General features: G+C 39.3%; 1 protein-coding gene across 3 annotated transcripts; it reads right to left on the bottom strand.

The window, feature by feature from the left end:
- Positions 1-67: 67 nt before the first annotated feature.
- vmp1 (vacuole membrane protein 1) lies at positions 68-22752 on the bottom strand. Of its 3 annotated transcripts, none has more exons than XM_084064787.1 (12): positions 22712-22752; positions 21113-21208; positions 20105-20237; positions 19576-19666; positions 18330-18440; positions 14779-14943; positions 13113-13244; positions 9310-9390; positions 8442-8558; positions 5587-5648; positions 1628-1727; positions 68-1116 (listed from the first exon to the last, which is right to left on the bottom strand). In XM_084064787.1, the coding sequence occupies exons 2-12, from the start codon at positions 21180-21182 to the stop codon at positions 967-969; spliced, it is 1212 nt and encodes a 403-aa protein (XP_083920913.1). In that variant the 5' UTR covers positions 21183-21208; positions 22712-22752; the 3' UTR covers positions 68-966. The 3 variants fall into 3 exon arrangements, with proteins under 3 accessions (XP_083920913.1, XP_083920914.1, XP_083920915.1); XM_084064788.1 differs by having other exon boundaries at positions 22632-22718; XM_084064789.1 differs by lacking the exon at positions 22712-22752 and adding an exon at positions 22112-22132.
- Positions 22753-24288: the final 1536 nt, after the last annotated feature.

Below are 24288 nucleotides of genomic sequence, written 5' to 3'. Positions count from 1 at the left end.
ACACTTCGGGTCAAGTCTCAATCTTCTACAATGGAAAACCAAAGCGAAAAGATGACAAACTCAGGAGTGCAATGATTTAGGTATTTTATATACTCATCAAGACTTAAACTAAATGTACAGAATAGAAATGGGACTGTAGTGTATAATGTTACACTAGAAATTATATCACCGTTTTTTTTGGTTCAACTTCAGTTCTACCCAGGCATTTGAATAGAAATAGATGTGCGCATACTGTCCAAAAAAAAAGCTATCTAGATATTTACAGGATGTGCAAACCATCAATACCTTGACCCGACTTGATATTGCTTTTTCTTTTTAAAAACGAATGGCAAATCCCACAAACAAAACGACAAAGGCATGACGGAAATTAAACCCCTGAACAAACAAAAGAAATATTATTCAAAAACACTGTTACACAAACAAAAGTCAGGCTCCATGTTCCATCCAAACACGCATACCATTAGAAAAATTAAATACAAATCAAGTCTATCAATTAAGAACTGTGTTCAATGGAAGTCAGGCCCTCCCTCTTGCATAAGGCATAGCAGCTCATGGGCACGGCCTGCAGACAGCAGTAACCAACCAGCTGCCGCTTCAACTTCTGAGGTCTATGAAAGGGTTAAGCCTTCATCATAGTAACATGTTAAGATCAGCAGGAAAAGATCACGCTATACAGAGAAAAAAGAGATGACAAAGGAGGGAAGAAGAACTACAAACTAGCCTGAAGGGCAAATCGAGCACAAAAAAAAAGAAAAAAGAAACGTACATACATCCTCAAAACGCACACACGCAAAACAATAGCGTATGGTTTTGAGCGTTGCAGCCTCTTTTTAAGAATGGATGAGGGGTGAGGTTTGTTGTTAAGATTGTAAGTCTGAGTGGCTGTGGCTGAGTGACAGGCCCTTCTCAGCAGCGATAAGAACACAGTCAAGTTGGTTGGTTAGACCGCTTGGGGTCTTACCATCATCACTTGGTTTTGGTTTTCTCCTCCGAGTGCATCTGCTGCTGAAGCCGCTTGGCGTAGCTCTGGGCCATTGAGTTAACAATGGAGCAGACAAAGTAGCAGACCATAACCAGCACCACCTTCTCAAACACCCATGAGAGCCAGTTCTCACTCTAGAAAACACAAAAGGAAACATGGTTTGATGGTGGATGCTACTAACAGCCATGACATAAAAGAAACTGATAATTGCTGATGTTTTTATGATATGTACATACAGTATATTAAGTATATACAGTGTGTGCACACACATTATATAGCCACAGCTGTATTGTACGCGCAAGTGACAATACAATTTTCAACTTATATAGCAATAGGAATTTTTAAACATCACCACTGAGGCTGTGAATATTTATTTTATCCATTAAATTGCTGTGTCTTCTGCATCACTGGATGTCTGTTAGATAATGACAAATACTATGAATTCTATCCCTATGGCATGTGGTGTTTACTAATTTATGTACTCTTATCAGTTAAAAACATTAAAGTATCAACGCTTGGACCTATGAAACACTTTCAAAATGCATTGCATACAGTAGGCCATTTTAATTAATTACAGACAAGTTCAGAAGAGATACAAGGTTTTTTCTTGACAATGATGCTTGGCTGAGTCTGCATTGTTCTTACCGCTGGTGTGCCTTCACCGGCATGATGCAACTTGTTCCTTTGTGCCTCCAGGTACTGACTGAAGGGCTTCTGGAGAGATGGTCCTATCCTGGGCACAGACCTGACACCACATCCCCAGGGACATCCGCACAAAGAGAGAGACACACACAGACAGACAAAGAGAGGGAATGTTAGTTCACTTACTTTTAAATGTTCTGAAGTCTTCCTGTGATAAAGGGCAGAGAGAGAAGTCTTAAGACCCCAAATCCTTAGTTCCTGTGAGAGAAAACTCAAAGAACACTGCCGGTGCTCCTTCAAAGTCCTCTGGGCACACAGTAACATCAACACCAGCTAGGCTCCCTGTTACAGTAGGCCTCTATCTCTCCCACTCTGCCTTGTGAGAAGTAAGGCAGAAGAGTGGACTGAAGCAGAACCTCCACAGCTTTGCCTTTATACCCCTCAGGTCTCTATAGGAGCCTGTGTCAGCCTCTTCAACCAGGAAGTGAGTCGACATGATGTCATTGCCTTTACCACCAGTGCTGCCGTATGAGTGGAAAGCTATCCAATCAGGGCGGGTTCACGCCCTTATAAGGAGAGGAGGATTAGCTCACTAGGGGGCCAATCATAATGGCTACAATGTCGGCAATGGAGTTATTCACCGTTTTACCCATGTAATGGATAGGGGGTGATAATACATGTCTGCTATTTAGGTTTAACATTGGTACAGTTTGAGACAATTACAAAAACATTAATGCATCATTTAAATATAATGTACTTTTTCTTCATTTGCCATCATACTACATATCATGGAGGCAATACAAATCTACTACATCCATCTGAGCCAGCTCAGGATATAAACAATTATTTTAGACATGACTAGACAAAGTGAGAAGAAAATGAGTCAATTTGCTAAACACACTTAAAGCTACAGTAAATTGGATAATTGCTTATCTCATAGGGTACCAAGCTAGTTGACTGAGTCACCATAACTATCTTTCACACAAACATACATACACAAAACCCAACTCAGCATTTGTGCATCAGTTGCACACATCATAATGAGTCATTCAAGATAAGTCATACACTGTGTTCAAAACTGCACCCAATGTTACTTTCCATGAAATTCTCATGTTCTGTTCTGTTGAAATTCTAAACAATCAGAGAAACAGCTTCAAGGTGCTGTAAGTGATATTTATTTGTTACAATATTGTATTAAATATCTCTATATTCTTGGGCGCCGACAGCTGGGTGGTTAAGGCGCTTAACACAGACTCTGATGCCTGGCAGCGAGTCCCAAATTCAATTCCCAGGCTGGGCCCGGGAATCGGCCCGGGAGTGGGCCTTTTTTTTCTTCTTTTTTTTAAATATATATATATTATTTAGATTTTTTGCCCTAACCCTAACAATCACAATTAATATAAAAACAACAAAAAACAAAGTACAAAAGGAAAAAAAGAAAAGGAACAAAAAGAAGAGACAAATCTACTGTGTGAATTTTAAATAACTTAAGTCTAGACTAGACTGAAATAACTTACCAAACTATAATATCTCTAATAACGGTAGGGACAATGTTTCCATATAATCAAAATAAGGTTGCCAAATCCTCAGAAGGAGATGAGTAATCTTCTGAAGAGTAATACAACTATTAATTTCTGAGAACCATCTCAAAATGAGGGTAGAGTCAGATTTTCATGTTAGTTCAATACATTTTCATTTTAGAAAAGCCACATTTATAAAGTAAAGATTTTCTTAGATTTGGACAAATAGTAGTAACATTGCCTAAGAGGCAAACCTGTACACTTGTAACTATCAATTATGGCAAGAAGAGAGGGGAAATAATGAAACAAATAAAAAAATCTTCAGGTCGGGATAGCAATGTCGTCCAATCAGGAGAAGGAACTCATACAGGATATAGATTAAACAAGTGAAATTGGAAGTGATGAAACAAATAAATGAGCAGACAAAATTGGAACTGGACACAAGGCGATAAAGGTTTTCTCTCTCCTGATTGGATTATATTTGCAACCCACCAAAACAGTGTTAATTTTGTCGACTAAGACTAAGACTAAAAGACTAAAAGACTAAGGTTTTTGATATTTAGTCGACTAGACTAGACTAAACAATTTTCAGAAGACTAAAATGGACTAAAACTAAATGGTGTGTTATTCAAAAGACTAAGACTAAGACTAAATCAGAATATGCTGCAGTGTAATTGTTTTTGACTAAGACTAAGACTAAAAGACTTAAGGTTTTGATATCTAGTCGACTAGACTAGACTAAGACTAAACAATTTTCAGAAGACTAAAATAGGACTAAAACTAAATGGTGTGTTATTCAAAAGACTAAGACTAAGACTAAACAATTTTCAGAAGACTAAAATAGGACTAAAACTAAATGGTGTGTTATTCAAAAGACTAAGACTAAATCAAAATTTGCTGTCAAAATTAACACTGCACCAAAACAAAATCTGTTTACTAAACAGCTGGAGAGATGGAAAAAGACAGAATTCGATTCTACAAATTCCTTCTAAACCAGTAGCTCTTTCAAGATTCTTCAAAAATGTTCAAAAATAGAAGATGAAAAAGCTTGTACACTTATATCTGTTATTTTTGAATAGCCAACGCTAAAATCTAAAATGACATATGCTTTCCCATTTCTAATGTGTTAAACGGATTCAGTAACTGACATGGCCTACGGTTTCTTTTTGAACTGATCATTCTGTGTCATTTTCTTTTGCTGATCATGGCTATTCCAAGAAATACCATCCATTTTCAAACTCTTATTTAACCCATTAAGACCTGAGATTCGATTCTACAAAATGTCTTCTAAATCCTAACAGTTTTCTGGAACACTCATGTTGCTAAAAAAAAAATCTTTCATTTTTTTTTTTTTTCAATATCTTCTATTTTTGAATAGCTAAAGTTTAAAATAATGGTTAGTGGTTACACAGATGCGTTCCCGGTTTTAATGGGTTAAAGTCAGGTCGTTGAGGTAGCAGTTCCAGCAGGGGACCCCAGACTTCCCTTTCCCCAGCCACATCAGCCAGTTCTGAATGGGGGATCCCGAGGCGTTCCCAGGCCAGCGTGAAGATATAATCCCTCCACCTGATCCTTGTTCTGCCCACGTGGCCTCTTCCCAGCTGGGCGTGCATGGAAAACCTCACTAGATGCCTGAACTACCTCAACTGGCTCCTTACTATGCAAAGGAGTGGCGGCTCTACTCAGTCTTTCACAGATGACTTTGAGGTACTTGAACTCATTCGCTTGGGGTAAAGGACTCTTTCTCTACCTGGAGTGGGCAATCCACCCGTTTCCTGCTGAGAACCATGGCCTCAGATTTAGAAATGCTGATCCTCAATAACTAATATTTGGTAAAATATTAGTTTTTTAACATACATAAAATTCTTGTTTATCTAGTAAAAATCCACACTCGCTACTTGTGGAAATCTAACTGCTCTTTAAGCAACAATGACCCACATAATTTTTCACATTTTCCTTTTTTCTTTTAAAGATTCCTCAACTTTTACTGGTTTTGCGTGACCGTAGGAGCCTGGAGTGTATTGTGTGACAGTTTATTTTGCTTATGTATAATCAATCCTGCTATAATTGTATTTCCTGCTGCCTTGGGTAGATTCTGTCTCAGTCAAAGCTGAATTGGGTGAGTCAGATCACAACGCTGCCTGTTCTGATAGGACCCCACACACTTGACCACCAATGCTGCGGAGATGGGTTTGCGTGTGAGGAGAGGAAATACCCTTTGTGGGAAATGCAGAACACAGACACGCACACTATAAGAGCATTCACTCACAATGGAATGATCAACAATCAGTGGTCAAAAAAACATCACTAAATTGTTTTCAAATGTAAACCCCCAACCCCCCCCATAAAAAAGAAAAGGAAAAACTAACAAATCACCTTCACCCAGTCTCTGCTGCACACACACACATACAGTACTGTATACACAGACAGACGCACACTTACCCCATAAGTGACACCATCTGCTCCACTATGTGCTTGCTGAAGGTAATGATAACAAAGAGTTTCTGTGGGAAGTCAATGAGAGATGGTGAGGGTGATTAATCAGGTTTGAAGTTATTGTTACTTTCTTGATAATGTTCACACACACACACACACACACACACACACACACACACACACACACACACACACACACACACACACACACACACACACACACACACACACACACACACACACACACACACACACACACACACACACACACACAAGTACATGCATATATAAAATCCACAAAAAAACAAAACAAATAATCCCTACTTTGAATCTCACTTTGCATATTTGCTACTACATGTCAGTAGCAAGTAGTTTTAGTTTTAGCAGCACATGACATGCATGGTAGCATGTAGAAATGTTATTCCCATTTTGGAGCCCGAGCCCACAGACTAGACATATGAGAACATGTGCAGGTGTTCTCATGTCATCAATGGGCATGTCAAAATCAAGTATAAAAAAAGGCACACTCCGAAATAGCTGATCTACAAGCTCACAAAGCATTGCGACAGACAGGTTAGAGCATGTAGATTGTGTGTGTGTGTGTGTGTGTGTGTGTGTGTGTGTGTGTGTGTGTGTGTGTGTGTGTGTGTGTGTAATGACCAAAATAGGGATGCCAGGTTGAAAGTGATAAAATATATTTTTCAATTGTATAAAATTTGCCTCTGTAATGGGAAATGAGTGTGCAAAGTACTTAGTGTACTGTATAGAGTAAATTAAATAAGAATGCATACTATTTTTATAGTTGTATATATTGCAGTAATAATGTGTAGTTGAGGTGTCTCAAGGCACACCTGGAACTCGTCTCACGGTACACCGTTTGTGAACCGTTGACCTAAAGCATTAACATCTCACCCTCGCCCCCCCCCCCCCCCCCCCCATCATACACAAGCCTCTGATGAATCATAAAGATAGACTGAAGAACAGAGACAGCTCAGACATAGCGCTATGGCAGGGGGTTGAGACCTGCAGGGGGCTTTATGTGGTTCACAGGGCGCCGAGGCGGGGGGGTCACAAACCACAACACTAAACTCCTGTCCTGAATCTGATCAGCTTTAAACGGCATGACCAATGCACACACCCCTACCCCCCCAAGGACCGGACTCCATCAGACAGGATATGATACGTGATTGTCCGAGAGGGGTTAGGGTACAACAAATACTGCCTTTCTCACACTGCTGTGGACTCTCCTCATAGACTATAGTCTGTTCCACTTCCTCCTTTCAAGTCCACTCTGCATCCTCCTGAACAGGCACCCCTGCAGGCTCTTTGTTTGTCAGAAAGGCTATTGGTGAGGTCACTGGCTGGTACCACTGAGGGGATGGATAGGTCTGGTGGGGTTCGAGGCTGGGCGAGTCACTCGTAGACTCCCAGTCAGCCTCTCGCCGTCTGGGCTCATATTAGTCACTGGTGTGGCAGACTCAACAATACACTTGGTAATTAAAGAGAGTTTTTTTGATCTTGTAGATTTGAGAGGGGAAGAAGAAAAAAAATGCCATGGTTCTCGTTAAAAGACTTCTTAAAGAGTCTCCTCTCCTTTCATCTGGTGTGCCTTCATATGGTCTGGATGCATCCCAAAACTCAACTGGAACAGTGCGCTAGCAGAAATAGTTTACCAAAAGTGTGCATTTAGGAGTCTCCCACAAGTTCTATGGTTGATCTTAAGACACCCCACGCATAGTAGTCTAGTGCATGAATGTTTCTCAACCAGTGGTTAGTGGTCCCAGGCATATATACAGGTGGTCCATGAGAACCACCTTAATAGTGGTCCTGAGCACCAAAACGGCGAGAAACACTGGTAGTGGTATATATTTTCCCACCTACCATGTGAATGGAAAAAATATATTAATAATCCTTGTTTTTTCCTTTTCTTCACTTTTTGCAACCAACTTTGCTAGTGATATAACTAGGTGTGGGGATTTTTTTAACACATTTTCTTTTAACCTTTTAAGACCTGAAACACATTTGTGCCATTTTAGATTTATTTGGCTATTAAAAAAAAAAGATATACAAGCTTGTAGATCTGCTATTTTTGAAAAAGAAATATTGTGAAAATGTGTGCAAATCTTTAATAATTATATAATTTAAATTCATAATTAATAATTTTAACTCAATTATTTGCTTATGGGGATCCGTGGATAAATACATATCATTTTGGGGTTCCAAAAGTTTGAGAACCACCGACATTATGGCAACATAATTTTTTTTCAAAAAAAATGTTTTAGACAACATTTGTAGAACACCCCCAGAAGCTAAGATTTTAGTTAAAAATGTTCACTTTAAAAATATTTACATTCAAAGATTTTCACACATTTTCACGATTTTTCAAAAAATTACAGATCTACAAGCTCATAACGTAGATCTACAAGCACTATGAGCTTGTAGATCTGCTATTTTTGAATAGCCAAAGAAATCTAAAAACGACACACAGATGCATTCCCGGTCTAAATGGGTTACATAACATTAATGTAAATACTGGTTCCAGCATTTTCTGCTTCACAATGAAGACACAGGAGGGGCAGGAGGGAGAGATAGGAATGCAAAGGGCCTCAGGTAGGATTCAAACATGGGCCAGCTGCTGTCAGGATGTAGCCTTCATGGGGTACAGGCTCTACTAGGACGCCCTGCCATTGGCGAGAACCTAACCATACTCTGTTCTCCACAATAAATACATACATTAGAAAACTACATTAGAAAAGTCAATGCTTCACTCTCATGCTTTATAAACTTAACATTTACACCAAAAACATGTACACATCTTTCTTAAAAAGACAAAACATTTAGTAGTAGAAGGATCTATGTACCTGTATGTGCATCTTAACGATGGCTTTGCCAATCAGTGTAGCGCCGAAGAATGTCCAGAAGGGGACCATGAAATGACCACAGGTGATCCCAGCCAGGTCAAACAAAGGGTTGGGGATCTATAAAAAAGAAAAGAAAAGTAGAATAAAGAAAAACAGACAATCAAACAATCTTACCAAATAATAACCAGCCTAAACAATACAGCCAATTAGTAACAGAATAAAAATGTGCATATCATCATCACTATCGGGCAGAAACCTTGTACCGCCATATTTCATCTTTTTGTTTTGTTTTGTCTTTTCCCATAAATGAATGCCCTATTTTAGACTTTGTCGTATGGTAGTGTCGCTATTTTCCCCTTTAAGACTTGGCCAAAATAGGGATGTGAAATTGAAAATGTTTAATGAAAAGTATTAACAAGAGCTAAATACTAACAGCTACATTGGATCCATTGGATTGGAACATATGTTCTTTTCTCCATTTACTGAAAAGTAACAGTTTTGGACATACAAGGTTTCTGCCCGACAATGGCGATATGCAACCACTAAATTATTGCATACGATGCATACGATTGCAAACAGACAGTAAAGAAATGAGATAGATATTGGTTATATATAAAATAATATCACAAAAGGCAGTGATGTTGTAGTGAATTGTATATATATATATATATATATATATATATATATATATATATATATATATATATATATATATATTGTATACCGTATACTGTATTATTATATTCTTTATAGATAGGACAGATGATATATTTATTGTAGATAGATTCGATAAATGATACATATTTGTAATAGATATATAACATGATTCTATGATCAAGTTAGTCGAGGTCAAAAAAGACTCACTTACTGAAGCACAAGCCAGGATCCCAAAGAATCCTACTTTCTGTACCATATTTTGGACCCCAAGCTTCGCTCTAGAGACAAAATCCTGCAAAGGGAATTCAACTTTGGTTAATGTCAGAATGCACATTATAGACAAACTGCTGCAGCCAGGTAAATCTCAATTTAGTTTTAATTTGTACTTGAATGGAAAATGAAAGGTCATTTAATGTGCAATGTAAAAATACAACTTGTTTTCATTTGTGGACCAAAAATAAATAAATAAATCTATGTGGGTTTTACCCGATAGCATAGCTTCATCATATCATTGGGAGAGTTATAAAGAGCTCTGTGGTTCAATAACTGTCTAACATCTAATTGTAATTTCAGTTCCTTGCTATTTTGGCTGTATTACAAGTGAAAACTCTTTGGCACTGGAGTGTTGAGATCTTTTGATCTCATCTCCACACCCGTGGGGTGGTGGAATGTCTGTGGTTTTCATGGTGAAGATCACAGACCATGCAGGAGGTCAGGGAATAGGCAAAGCCCAAAACCCATCATCTCTCCAGTCTTCACTTTGGCAACCATTTTAGAGTTCACTTTAATCATTTCAGTCTTGTGACGAACAGTACTCCTGCACTGAAGTACACTTTAGAGGTACTTGTACTTTACTTGAGTATTTCTATTTCAAACTACTACTTCTACTCCACTACATTTCATGTAGTGCATCTCTCACTACATATTGGATTTATTTTTTAAAATATTTAGTTACTGTACTAGTTACTTTGTAGATTTAGATTAATACAAATAACATGATATATATTTTTAAAGCTACTCAGCAATACACAGAATAGAGTCATTTAAATGAGCTCCACTTTTAACAAGCTGTAATATTGAATTGATGGGACATAGTAATGATCAATAAATGTAGTCCAATAACATGAGATTCTGAATAATAAATGGCATTCTGAATAATGACTATTGCTACTTTTACTGAAGTCAAAGATTACTTCTTACAAAGAGTACTTCTTCCACCACTGGTGATGACACAAATGCTCATTGTTTGTACATAATTTATTCACTTAAGTTTAACTTTATTCTAGTCCATTTGATGAGACATCCATTTCAGCCAAGATATCCTCTTCTAGATAATGCCCCTTTTGTGATTCCCAAATTCAATATCCTGGAGACATTTTTGATCTACATAAAAGGATGCAGCTTTGAGGGCCAAGCCTCCCCTATTAAAAATGTCTGGCTGATTGTCTGAATAAACATCACAGTGCTAGTGATGTGTCAGACAAGAATTTGTCACGTTCCGGTCATGCCAAATCTTTTTAGTCTAGACATTTGTTTGAATCTCATGATATAAGATTTGGTTTATGGTAAAAAAAAAAAAAAAGAAGAAAAAGAATACAAATTATATATTTATTTATTCTAAAAGATATATATATTTTTTTTACAAAAGCAGAGATAGTTTTATATTTATAGTGTTAACAGTTTGTAGTCCTAAAAGCCTGAAGTGAGTTAGTAATCGGTTCCCTCGGAAGATTTCCATAGCTTTTTCACGCATAGGAATTCCTATTCATGCTGAATACAAAGGCTCTCATGTTCTGACATAAATTAGATGTATTAATCTCAACTGTTGACTTATGTGCTTTTTATATTAACCACGTAAAGTCCCTAAGGGGTCTACACTTGGTCCCCTCTTTTTTCCCCTCTACGCCAAATCTCTCGAAAATAGCACATCTAGCATGAAGATCTATTTTCACAAGATGTACCTCTCAGAATAGGAACATGTGGTTAATTGGCGTGGTTCAAAAAGAGAAACAATTAGGGGAAAAAAAGGTTGAGTTGAAATCATTTTGGCTCATGATATTCAAATGTTTGAATATCATGAGCAGCTGTTTGCTCAGAGCTTATCTTCTTATCTTCCCAAATGCAGAAAATCCATTGGAAATCCATTGTGTATGTAAAATGTGGGTTAGCCTACAAAGACACAATCAGGGTAACACTCCTATTGCTGATGATGCACAGATTTAGTAATAATAATTGCAATATTTGTTGATTTAAAAAGTAAAGTTTTCGTTAAAAAAATCTTTTGTTTTTCATCAACAGTACAGATGTACTATCAGATTTCTCTTTAACTGTGTATTTCTGCAGGTCATCACCCCAACACTGTTGTGCAGTTTTCTTGACTTTTGCCATTTTTGTCAAGGAATGCATCAAGCACACTGAAGCCAGCAGCTCTCCAACTGTTGACATCAATGTAATGGTCTTGTGACACGTTACGTTTCAAGAGCTTTGTTAGCTAATGCATACTTTGTTGGCTTATGCATATCTGACAACAAGTTCCAAGATAACCCTCAAGGAAAACAGATGACAAGTATGCATATTGTGCATCCGGAAGACATCCTCATGTGATGTTGACCCCCGGGGTTCTTCAGCTGAGAACCGGTGAGGTGACAGTAGGTGATCAAGACAACTTAAGATGAGTATATCAGATTTCCATTGAGCTGACTCAGCATCTGATCTCAGCAGTTGCCAGTCATGTGAGCACAGTCCCTGACAACAACACCGTCTGTCCTTCAAATTAGAGGCCGGTGAAAAATAAGACAGAGGGAGGGAAGGAGGGAGAGCAAGGCCTGAGGGATGATTAAAGGGGGAGTTGTGCTGAGAGTGACTCACCCCCTCAATACACACATTTACTGGAACTGTAAGGGAGGGGCTTTCACTGAACTCACGTGAGCTATTGGGGCCAATCGACAGACTCAAGCTGTGGACAATGATGACAATGGCTCTATGGACATGGACATGGGCATTGGCGCTTTGTTTGGAGCGTGACAAAACCAGGCAACAGAATACAGCATGGGGTGGGCATTGACAGTATAAACAACTAGGCTAACAAACAAAGTCAAGGTCAAAGACAATATCTTAGGTGAGGCAGCTAATGCCTGTGACATGGCTAGTGGAAGTGATGCTCAAGAGATTTGTCCCCATGGCCCCATGGCCACCTAGCTCTGGTCCAGGGAGCCTGGACCAGAGCTAGGCTGCCCATTGTTCAGATGCCACCCTGAGCAGCAGTGTCTAAGTTTGAAACTAGCTTCTCTTGTAACACCCACACCAAGTTACACCACAGACCCAAATGCAAGAGTACATAGTGGTGGTAATCCACTCTAACCTTAACCTGCGTGAACCAGAGGAAATACATTTTTCGGTTCAGATGTAGATGTGGCTCTCCAGGGTGTTTCCTCATCTAAAAATAGCCAAAACAATATTGACCAACAAGTGTGCTTTTTATTTTAATGTAATGGATGTAATGGATGATACCCTTCATTTTAAAGACAATGAACAAAAGACACTTCATGTTATTGGCTTTTTGTTCTGAAAGTGTTATCCAATATTTGATTAGAACATGATAGTATTGACTGTACTATGTACTATGATAGTATTGACTGTACTACTATATGTTAACTTCCCCAAGTTTCCCGTTTAACCTGAATATCCCAAAGATACCTCAAAATCCCCTCACAATCTAAAAGTTGCCAGGACTACCATAGAGGCATGTGTATGTATTTTTTTGCATTCCCAATGTGATCTTACATCATGTTGTATTCTCTGTATTATTATTATTATTATTATTTTCTTTAATGTTTTTCTATATTTAACTATATCTTACTTCACTGTTTATTGCTTTGTATTGTATATTGTGCTGTACTCAGGGCGTCCTCGCAAAAGAGAGCGTGCTCTCAATGGATTACCCTGAATAAATAAAGGTAAATAAAATTTTAAAAAATGTATCAATGAATGAGCGAGCATATTGGTGATTCTGACCTGGGCACCCTCAGCCTGCTCCAGCATCTCCTCAAACTCCTCATAGTCCTCATCCTCTGGATCAGTACCTGACTGGCGAGCTGCCCTAGCCATGAAGTATGGAGGCAGCTCCCCGATGGCTGTGCCAGCACCCTACACACACACACACACACACACACACACACACACACACACACACACACACACTTATTAACATCTTAAAATCTCCCCATCCCCCTCTACACCAATCAATTCACTGAAAATAGGCACGCTACAAGCTCACAACGTGATGCATTGTGAGTTTGTAGATCTGCAATTTTCACCAAATGTTTACCTATTATAAAATGGAAAGAATATTGACACAAGGGTTCATGTGGTTAACACTCCAAAATGTGCAACAGCATTGTTCAGGTTGCACTTGCACAGTTTATGGTGCATGTATGAAAGTTATGTTTGTCATCACCCAGTCAGTCTCTTCAAAAAAGAAAAACATCTTCTTGCATTCACCCGCATAGCACATACAGGAAATGATCCATTCATATAAAAACATTTAATGTTTTCTTTCAACACATGCAGGTAACCCAAATAAAGTAGAATTTTAAAACGCTTTTTTCAGTCTGCAAATTGAGGAAGTGCTGAGCTCAGACAAACGTCTGTGGCACCTGTGATCTAAGTGTGGGTGATTACTGTAGGCATTTTCTTAACACAATGAACAAAATGAAAGCCACAATAAAATTATATAGCTAATAATCTTGCCCTAAAACAAAATGAATGCCACAATAAAATAATGATAATCTTGTTTGGGTTTGTATTTATGTCTCCACAAAAGTAGAGCAATCAAAGCTGCGTGCATAACATCACAAACCCAAAACGTAACAATGGCCGGTGTAAAGTAACTCACTGAAACTGACAGCAGACATAGCCTACACCAGACCCGTTGAAAGAGAGAGCTACAACACTCTTTGATCTTGCCGCAAGGCAATCACATGATCCATCAACAGCCATTAAGAGGATTTAGTATTTGGAACTACACAGTAGTGTTTGGAACTACTGATTGCCCAGTGTGGCAAGCATTACTTCTGCATTTGTTTTGTTCTTGTTGTTATCTCTGACACGAATTCCAAATCAACCTGGAGTTGGTTTTGGGAATAATCTATTAAATACTATATGTATATTCTTCATTTACAATGGACGTCTATGGGAGTGTAATAACTCAATAGCTCTGGCCTTCACCAGTGTTTTTTGAAAATCAAAAAGTCAAAATCTAAAAAAAAAGGCACACCTACCTTCTATTTATAGTGAAAATAGACAATCTACAAGCTCACAATGCATCTTGTTGTGATGCGTTGTGAGCTTGTAGATCTGCTTTTTTTTTGCTAATTTGGAAGATTTGTGTGGGATTTTCTTTTTCAAATGTACAATTTGTGCCTTTAATGACATGCCCAAAACAAACCATTTGGAAACCACTGGTTTAAACACTTGGCACTGAAGTTAATTGCATTTTGATGCAGCCATGGCTTATAATATGAATGCCGCTTAACTTGCAGGAGAGAACAGACTCACCAGAAACAGCACAGAAGCTAACGTTTTGCTCAAAAACTGCACAATGTTCTGCTAGCAATATTAACTAAGGACTGGACAGGGAGGCCAAACTGTTAAGACTTTTCTCTTTTTTAGTAATACTCACCCACATACAGGCTTCCAGGCGGACCTTGGACATGATGGACCAGAGCGTGATGCTCTCTGACCCAATAATCTGGGGACAGGTGATCTGGTCTGGGTATGGAGGCTCAGGGAAGTCTGTGGAGCCACACTCGTAAGCTGCCAGGGTCACTGACGCTATATGAGGACCCTGTAGGAAGGAAGGACAGGAAGTTTAATTATTACATTATTTGGAAACTACATATGTTTGTATCTAAACACAGCAACACTCCTACTGTACATGCAAACAGACACAGTGATTCATACTAGATACGTTGTTTGGCTGACTGTGAGCAGTGGACGAACTTAATAGTGACAAACACCTTACCTTACGAAATGTAAAACTTTTTTCCCTACAGCCCTCGGTTGTGGCCCCAAGATGGGAGTGTCAGCTAAACGTCAAAAATGTGTGTATATATGGTGCGTATACATGCATGTATAGACACATTTCTACACCATTAGGGAGGGTTAATACAATGTAAAAGTTGCTAACTGTTCGGAGGAGGACCCCCCCCCCCCCTTCACATCTTCTCCACCGATGCATGAGCACACAAGCCCATGCACACCTAGTTGAATCACCTAGCCCCCTTTGACAGGTTGGTATGCAATACCATTCATCAGCATCAAGAAGCAGGCTGGTTAGGCTTAGCCACCTGGCCTAGGTAACAGTAGGCTCACCTGAAACCATAGCACAGCAACTCTATTATGCCTCCTTACAGTGATATAGGCTAGCCAACACTGAGACACTGTAGACAGACAGCTCACAATTAGTCAGTGTTGATTACCGCTACTCTGCCAGAAGCATTCTCCACAGGGTTTTGAATAGAAAGACATAGGGTAGCCTGTTTACACAATACAGGTCTCTTTCACCACAGACAGGCACTCCATTAAAGATTCACACACATTTCGCCATAATGTGGTGAGTCAGCTGTAACAAGACTAGACTAAACCCTTGTTTCGTTACTTGAAACCATATTCTCATCTACTCATCAGATAGGGGGTGTACGGGGGCAGCAGTGACCTGCTTTGTTTGTTGAAGCCAAAAGAGTTGCTCCTTACTTCAAATTGGCAGGGAACTTTACACGTTATTGCTCACAGCTTGGAATTCAATGTTAACCAAATTCACTCTTACTAGTCAAAGAAAAGACACTGACTGTAGTGGACAAAACTCCCACGGTAAAAATGTTTCAGTGTTTGGCTAGTGGAAAATATTCCTTTCCCATACTACATGCATTTTCAACTACCTTGTATATAAGAATGACCTGCATAAAATGATGATTAATCATAAGATCATGTGTGTGTGTGTGTGTGTGTGTGTGTGTGTGTGTGTGTGTGTGTGTGTGTGTGTGTGTGTGTATATACACTCCCCCCCAAGAGGAGAATGATCTCATCTCCTCTCTATGGGGTTATCTATTAATTCTTGAGCCCTGATCTTAAGCCAGAGAATAACTCTTCCAGGGGGACATTTGTGGTCTGTGGCCCTTCGGAATCAATTAGGGGAGTTTCCTGACCATTGTTGATCTCATCCCCGAGCCGGTGGGTACCATGTTATGAACATACCTCATACATTCTTAAAATAGAGAGAGGGGGAAAATAAGATAAGATTTGCTGGGGAGATTACACTCATTCCTCACAAGTCTACAATCTCACTGGCAAATTATTCTAAAATGGCATTTTACTGCTAGCCTGGAACACATCATTATGGTTGTGAGAAAACTGCAATAGGTCAGCAGCAGCTGAAGTCTGTGTGAAGCCACAAGTTATGCTACAGACCTAATAAAAACAAATACATTGGTTGATAACCTTTTAAAAGCAGTAAGATGTTGCATTTTGACAGACTAGATTCCACAATAAACTTCAAAACCAATTTGGCTCCAACGGGGGTGGGGAAAAAAAAACTTTTGGGGATGTGGTTCCACAGACAAAATAATTGAAACCCAGCATCAGACATAAAACTAGTTTGAGGGATAAGCCATTTCTGAAAAGAATGTAGCTTTACGGGAGGTGAGGTTGTTCCATATGGGGGAGATGATGGCGCCATGTTATTGGAAAGAAACCTCCCGAGTGAGGTCACACCTACTGAAGATGCATGATGACACGCACTATGGGTTACACATGCACACACACACACACACACACACACACACACACACACACACACACACACACACACACACACACACACACACACACACACACACACACACACACACACACACACACACACACACACACACACACACACACACACACAGCTAAACTAGAGGATACATCGACAAGACAATGGACATCACCAGAAGGGGTCAGCAGACACCTCTTGGACACACACACAGCTCCAGAAGTTAGGCTGGACACAGAATGTTTAAGTAGAGACAGTTGACATAAACAGAAGAGGTAAATAGTTGCTTGTTTCTGAGCCAAAACTTCATACTTCATGTCCCCCACCACCACCACCAATTTCATGAAAATGGAAATAGCTGAGTCAGTGGAGAAACATCTGCGTATGTTCTACAAAAAAAGGCCACATCTCCTCCCTAAATGTGGGCACGTGTGCAGAATCACTTCCCTATCTTTCCCTTTCCTCAATTGCTCAGGTTCACCACAACCAAGACGAGTGTCACATCGCGCTGTGACTCAACCACAAAGTCATTCTGAGATCGCTCATCAGGGAACAAATGTCACTGAACTCTGAGATTGTGGGCCACGTCCATAGAGATGTGGGTGACAGATGGAAGGGCTTTGCGCCAGTGGGCACACTGTTCATGACAACAGACAAGGAGCATGGGGCCACCATGTGGTGGCTTTTAGAATAGGTACCTGGTAGAGCTAGCTTACACAGACATTTGGTGTCGTGCACCAAAAAGGAACTGATCTACAAGCTCATAATAACGCGTCACACTGTGATGCGTTATGAGCATGTAGATCAGCTATTTTTACCCCTTATGTGACACCCACACACAACTAAGTATAACTCAGGCTTCAGATTTCATTTCAGTGCTGCACATTTGTATCTGTATAAATAAACGGACCACACAATGGCCAATAGAAAACAATGGCCTCGAGTAAATGTTTTTATTTGATCATTTATTTCATTTGGGTTCCAAGGTCCTGAATTGGTTTTGATCTACACAGGCTACGTGCGCCCGCCGCCCGGTGCTGGAGTATGCAGTCCCAGTCTGGCACAGTTCCTTGACTGACGGCCAGACTAAAAGACTGGGAAGAGTTCCGAAACGGGCTTGCAAAATCATATGTAGGACAGAGGTACCCGGGGCCGGGATACACAAAGGGCTCTCAACTGTGTCTCGACTTTGCCAGGAAGCTGTTCAACTTCAGAAATTGCTGAAAGCTGAATAATTATCAACATAAAAATAAAACGCTATATTTTCGAACCCTTTTTTTACATTCTAACCATTCTACAGTCTGGTCATACAGTAGCAAGGTGGTGCTTGTGCAGCCAGGCAGGCTACCCACCAGTTTCCAAGTGGCTCCTTAAAGGCATCTTCACCCTACAACATGCTCTATGAAGCGCTCTCTTACCAGATAGAGCAGGAAGGTGTGCAGGCCAGTGCCAAGGCCAACTGATGACAGGATGCCAAGGCCTACCCAGTAGGCACACCATAGAAACCTCTTCTCCAGGTACCGGACATACTGCAGGAGAGGAAGTGAAGAGGATAAGATGCACGGAGGGAAGGACAATGGACAGGGTTATTTCAATGTTATGACTTAGTTTGATATTTGATTTACTTTTTTCCCATTTGACTTGCACTTCAAGATGTTTTCAGATTGTGTTAGGTAGTTTTACTTAAGGCTTTAATAAAATAAAAAAGTATAATTCATACGTTTTAGGCTTTCAATAATATTGCCTGTATGGCGTGTTAGTACTTATTTGTGGTACATGCTTGCTGTAGGAATGATTACTGCATGACATGTTCATCACTGCTAGTCTGCCTGGGAACATTTAATCTGGATTTGAAGGTGAATATTTTTTTTACTTCTTTTGATCAAATTTATATTCAAAACTTTAGTATGGGTCAGAGTCAAATAATTGTGATGAGAGAACCTAGACGAAATTGAACTCAGTAACTCTGACTTTAATGCAGGGGTGGGCATCCTTTTTACATAACATTTTGCTTTCAACCTAGCATGCCTAATTTGTGAATGTTCCAAAAAATCTATAAGTTCACGACACGTTGCATAGCAGCGCTATTTGTCCGATGACAAAGCACAATATCAAATTGAATATTGGTTAAGTGGTTAATAAAACCTTAGAAAGAATGAGTCAATATTTGAATAGAGTAAATAGAGTAAATTCTGACTATCTAGGGAGAAAAGATTTGTGCAATCAATAATGGTTAGTAATGGTTGTTTTTTGATTAAATCAATTGATGACCTCACTAGCCCTATCTGATCACCTGGTATATCAAAAAGAGGTTAGTTGCCCACCCATGCTTTAATGTTTGTGCACTACAGTAGTGATACATATCGAAACATTCAGATTCTATAATCAAACTTTAGTCCCTCAAATTGGGCAGTTAATGAAAAAAAAACCCCCACATTTGTCAACCTACAACATGTCAAGATACTAAACCTAAATCCTTAATAATCAAGGGATAATATTATGACCTGAAAATGTCATAATGAGATGACCTTTCTTCAGGGAATGTTGTTTATCTGAGCAAACAGTGACTTATCTTTCACCTTTAAACATCTTTATAGACAAACGACAGAGATGTGTAGTTAAATATTAACAAGGCTAAGAAAAACAAATGGGAAGAAGACATACGTCTTGGTGGCCTCCTTCAGTGTAATAGGTGACGGAGAAGACAGAACACACCACCAAGAAAAACAACACTGTGCCCCGGGTTCGCCACAATCTAGACAGGAAGGCAGGCAAAATCAAAACATGTAAAATACATGGAAGACCTTATTAACTGTGTGTGTGTGTGTGTGTGTGTGTGTGTGTGTGTGTGTGTGTGTGCGTGCGTGCGTGCGTGCGTGCGTGCGTGCGTGTGTGTGTGTGTGTAAAATCGGTGGCCATCACAAAAATAATTAATCCTATTTCATCTGCTGACTGGTAACGGGTGCTATGAAGTCTTTTCCCTCCCCCACGGCCACCCTGTTATTTCAAGACTATTTAAGAAATGTCTGCTCAATTGAACATTGCCCAAAGGACAATGACAGAGAAGACTGTGGAGAAGAGTCCTTGCAACAACCTTCACAAGCTGAAAGCTAACACCCACAATAGTGCTCAACCACAGGTCTGACACACAACCACAAGTCTCCAAGAACTAACCAACGGTTCAAAATCTTACTTTAAAGTCAACTCCTTTAACTTGACGAGGGTCTCTAGGAGGAAATAGTGTAGCGTGGTGACAGGCCTCTTCCACAAAACCAGAGACAAGCGCCCCTCCTTATCCTTCTGTCTCCTCTCTCTGGCTGCAGCATCTGGAGTACACACACAATCAGAATTGTCGTCACCCTGATTTAGTGTAATACTTACTTCTTCATTGTTGCTAGACATCATATCTTGAGCAGGTTGTTCAGTTGCGAATGTTAAATCCATGACACATATAACAGCACCAGATATGTTTATGTCCAAGACACGTCAATCCCATACCCTTATGCTTATGGAAAGTCAAATCAAGGTAAAACAGAAAGTAAACCATATTTTCCTTCACTTTTACGGCCTCCTCTCTGTTAATGATAGGCAAGTATTGCTGTTGTAATCAGTGATACTTGCTTTTACTGATAACAACCATAGCATTTTCTTAAAGGACCACTTCACTAATTTTCGAACCCATCTTCTTATAATTGTTCCTGCTCATTATAAAATGGTAAAATTTCTGTCTACTCAGTCTGTGTCCCAGAAGAGGGCTGTGGACAGTTCAGAAACTTGATTAAGTATGACATCATTGGTAGGCAGGTTTGGTCATTTCAAACAAGATTTCAAACTTCTTTTTTTTTAAATGAATGCAAGAACATGGCTTCTATTTCAATATGCTAACTTCCCAGGAAGATAAAGGCTGTAGTTTCCATTAGCTTGAAATCCCCAGCGATGATGTCATTGGTAGGCAGGTTTCTGAACTTTCCATAGCCCACTGATGAGACACAGAGTGAGTAGATGGAAATTGTGTCATCAGCATCTTATAATCTTATAATCACTAATGCTCATCATCATACCATAATGAGCATTAGTGAGGAGGACCAATTATATGAAGATTAGGCTGAAATTGGGTGAAGTGCTCCTGAAGACATTTCCTCACATCAACGTGCTTATTTAAAAACAATATATTGCCAGCTTTAGTTTGTTAGAAACCAACCTGCGGAGTTGCCATTCTGTCTGTCTTTAGCTCCCGCCCGTTGTTCACAACTTGCTCCATTTGCTGCCATGTCAACCAGCTAGTGGGTCAGGTAATCTAAGGACAGGATGAGATCATTAGTTATGTGGGTGGGGCGATGGGGGTCAACCAAAACCAAACGATGTTTCACTGCCCTATCTAGACTCTCCCATTCTGTGTGACCTCCCCCTTCACTGTACGCACACTGTCAGCGGTGTAAAGTAACTAAGTACATTTACTCAAGTACTCTACTTAAGTACAATTTTTAGGTATTTTTTACTTTACTGGAGTATTTCCAATTTTCAGTACTTTTACTTATCCTAGTTACTGGTTACTTTGTAGATTTTGATTATTACAAAACATCCACTTCAGCCCAAAAACAAATGTAATACATTTTAAAACTTCTGCATAATGAGTACTTTCTACTTTAAGTACATTTTGATACCAATAATTTTGTACTTTTAATTAAGTACATTTTAAAATGTTTTAATTTAATTCCTTTTACTTGTAACAGAGTATTTCTACTTTGCAGTATTGATACTTTTACTTAAGTAAAACAATGCGGGTACTTTTTCCACCAATGGTCCTATATCTCTAGACTCTCCCATTCTGTGACCTCCCCTTCACTGTACATACAACAGCACAGGCATTGTTATCCAGATTTGGAGGTGCCGTCCTGCTGGGGCAGTGGGGGCACCCCCCGCCCCCCCAACTTCCTACCAAAAACAGGATATCTCAAGTTGTCTGTGACTCTGTGGTAATCGGATGAAGCAGGGACCCCCTTTATATTGCATAAAATTGTGTTTCAGATTATACTTTTTTTGTTTACTTGGTCTGCTCTTTTTCCCCTCTACACCTTTACCTCTTTGCCAAAAATAGCAGATCTACAAGCTCACAACGCCTCGCAGCGCGAGGCATTGTGAGCTTGTAGATCTGCTATTTGTGGCTAAAGTTCTACTCAGAAAAGGGATGCTAGGTTACCGTCTTCCATTCCGACATCCCACTACTCCGACGTGGCTTCCGCGTGCGGTAGTAACCGTCGGAAAGCCGACATGTAACCGGTTAAGGTAAAACAAAAAATCATTTCACACAAAAAAAATGGCGGACCCCCTGTAGTAACTCCGAGGACCCCCTGTTGAAGACCCCTGGTTTAAATCTTTATCTATTTTTCCTTTTTATTTTTCTGACAGCCCTGTGACACATTTAAAATCCCTAAAAAAAAAACAGAAATCATGGGCAGAATGATGACATTACATTACAGATGAAGCACAGACAGCTTAATGGGGTGTTTTTTAAAGGCAAGTATCATGTGGTGTATGATGAGATGACAGATGCGTGTTACAGTAGAATCATCTTCCTCATCATGCTAACCGGGGTTAGCTTAGCCACGGTGCTAACATGATAAGTCAAGTATAGGTTGTTGGGGTAAACAACAACATAAAGGCTTAACATTTAGAAGCCTCAAAATTACAAAAAGACGTAAAAAAACTTCCTCTTTTACCGTTAGGTCATAAAAACGAAGAAGACAAAGCACAAACAGGGTAAATTAATCCCAAAGGATGGTGAAATGGACAGTCATACCTTATCCTGTCCTCCTCACGTGACCCGGAAACGAACTGTCAGTCATCAGTCTGTTAACAAAATAAAATGTCACGATAGTGTTCAGCTATATGTATTCATTAACCACTTTAAGTGACCACTTAAATCCCATATGGGTAACTGGAGTCCCTCAGGGCTCAATAATAGTGTATTTTCTGTTTTCTGTCATTGCGGGGAGCTATTTTTGATTTTTTTTTAAAACTATTGATAAGCATCACTTTGTGTACACATTATGTAAATCAATACATTGCGTTTACAGTTTTCATCCGTGTTGAAATGGGCACAAAATTAAACGATACCTTTAGTAAGTCTTCAATTTTGTAAAACTTTTATTGTGATATAAGGACGTAGACCCGACCCAGAAGTACATTAATGTGGTCCAATAGGAGGTGGACAAATTTACTTCATCATATTAGATCATTTAGAGTTGTCGTCAGAAACTATTCAATGCTTTGATCATTATTTGTTTATTCGATAAATTAATACCCCTTATGACAGAGAAGTAAATGTCACAAAAATAATGAAACAATAATTAAGCTTCGTCACAACGCCGACAAGGTAGCGTGGCCGAGCGGTCTAAGGCGCTGGATTAAGGCTCCAGTCTCTTCGGAGGCGTGGGTTCAAATCCCACCGCTGCCAGAAATTCTTTTCATTTCTAAAAATAATGACGCTAGGCTCTACATATGTGACATGGCAAATGTTGGTTGGTTACATTTCATTTAGTTTAGTTTAGCACAGTCTTTCCTGGGAGCCAACATGCACATTATCAGCACCCTGACTAGAGCAGAGTCCCTCAGGGCTCTATGCTAGTGTATTTTGTTTTCTGTTGTGGGGAAAGCTTTTGTTGAAAATAGCCGATCAACAAGTTATACATTAAGCTTGTTGATCTGCTATTTTCTGCGAAAGCTTTCCTCACAATTTGGGTGGTTGGATCATGGCCCATTGGTAAAGGGCCATTCACACTGAGCACTAGAACTATACACATATAGTTTTAAAATGTGTTTTAAAAAGTCAAGTGAAGTTCACACAGACTATGAAAAAAAATACAATGGTGAACAATATAGTTATAGTGCTCAGTAAGTGTGAATGGCACTTAACACCGGTGAAGGAAGTGAGAAGTGGCCCAATTTCTTGCCACGAGTAGAGTTGTGACTGATCAGATAGGGCTATTGAGGTTAGCCTGGTAAACCCTCCCTCCGGAAATCTCATTTCTATCTCTCCTGAAATCAAATAGAAATGAGATTTCCGGAGGGAGGGTTTACCAGGCTATATTGAGGTGATGAATTGATCTAATAAAAAAAAAAAATATTATTAAATATTGTTTAATGTGCATTCAAGTTCTCCCTAAATAGTCAGAATTGTTCATATATGTATGGGACAATAATAGTATATTCTGTATTATCGTTTAAGCTCTTTCAGAATCAGCACGTGTCTGTTTGGGTCAGAATACTGCAAGCCAAGGGAAGTTTCAAATGGTTTCCAATGAGGTAAGCAAACATTGGTGTTTACATAGAAATTAATGTATTAATTTGTAAAGTACAACATCAATAAAACATAAT

This window comes from Gymnoscopelus microlampas, assembly GCF_963454915.1.
Source record: "Gymnoscopelus microlampas genome assembly, chromosome: 8".
NCBI lineage: Eukaryota > Metazoa > Chordata > Actinopteri > Myctophiformes > Myctophidae > Gymnoscopelus > Gymnoscopelus microlampas.
Note: the sequence above shows the minus strand (reverse complement) of the source record. Positions and strands in the feature narration are given on the sequence as shown.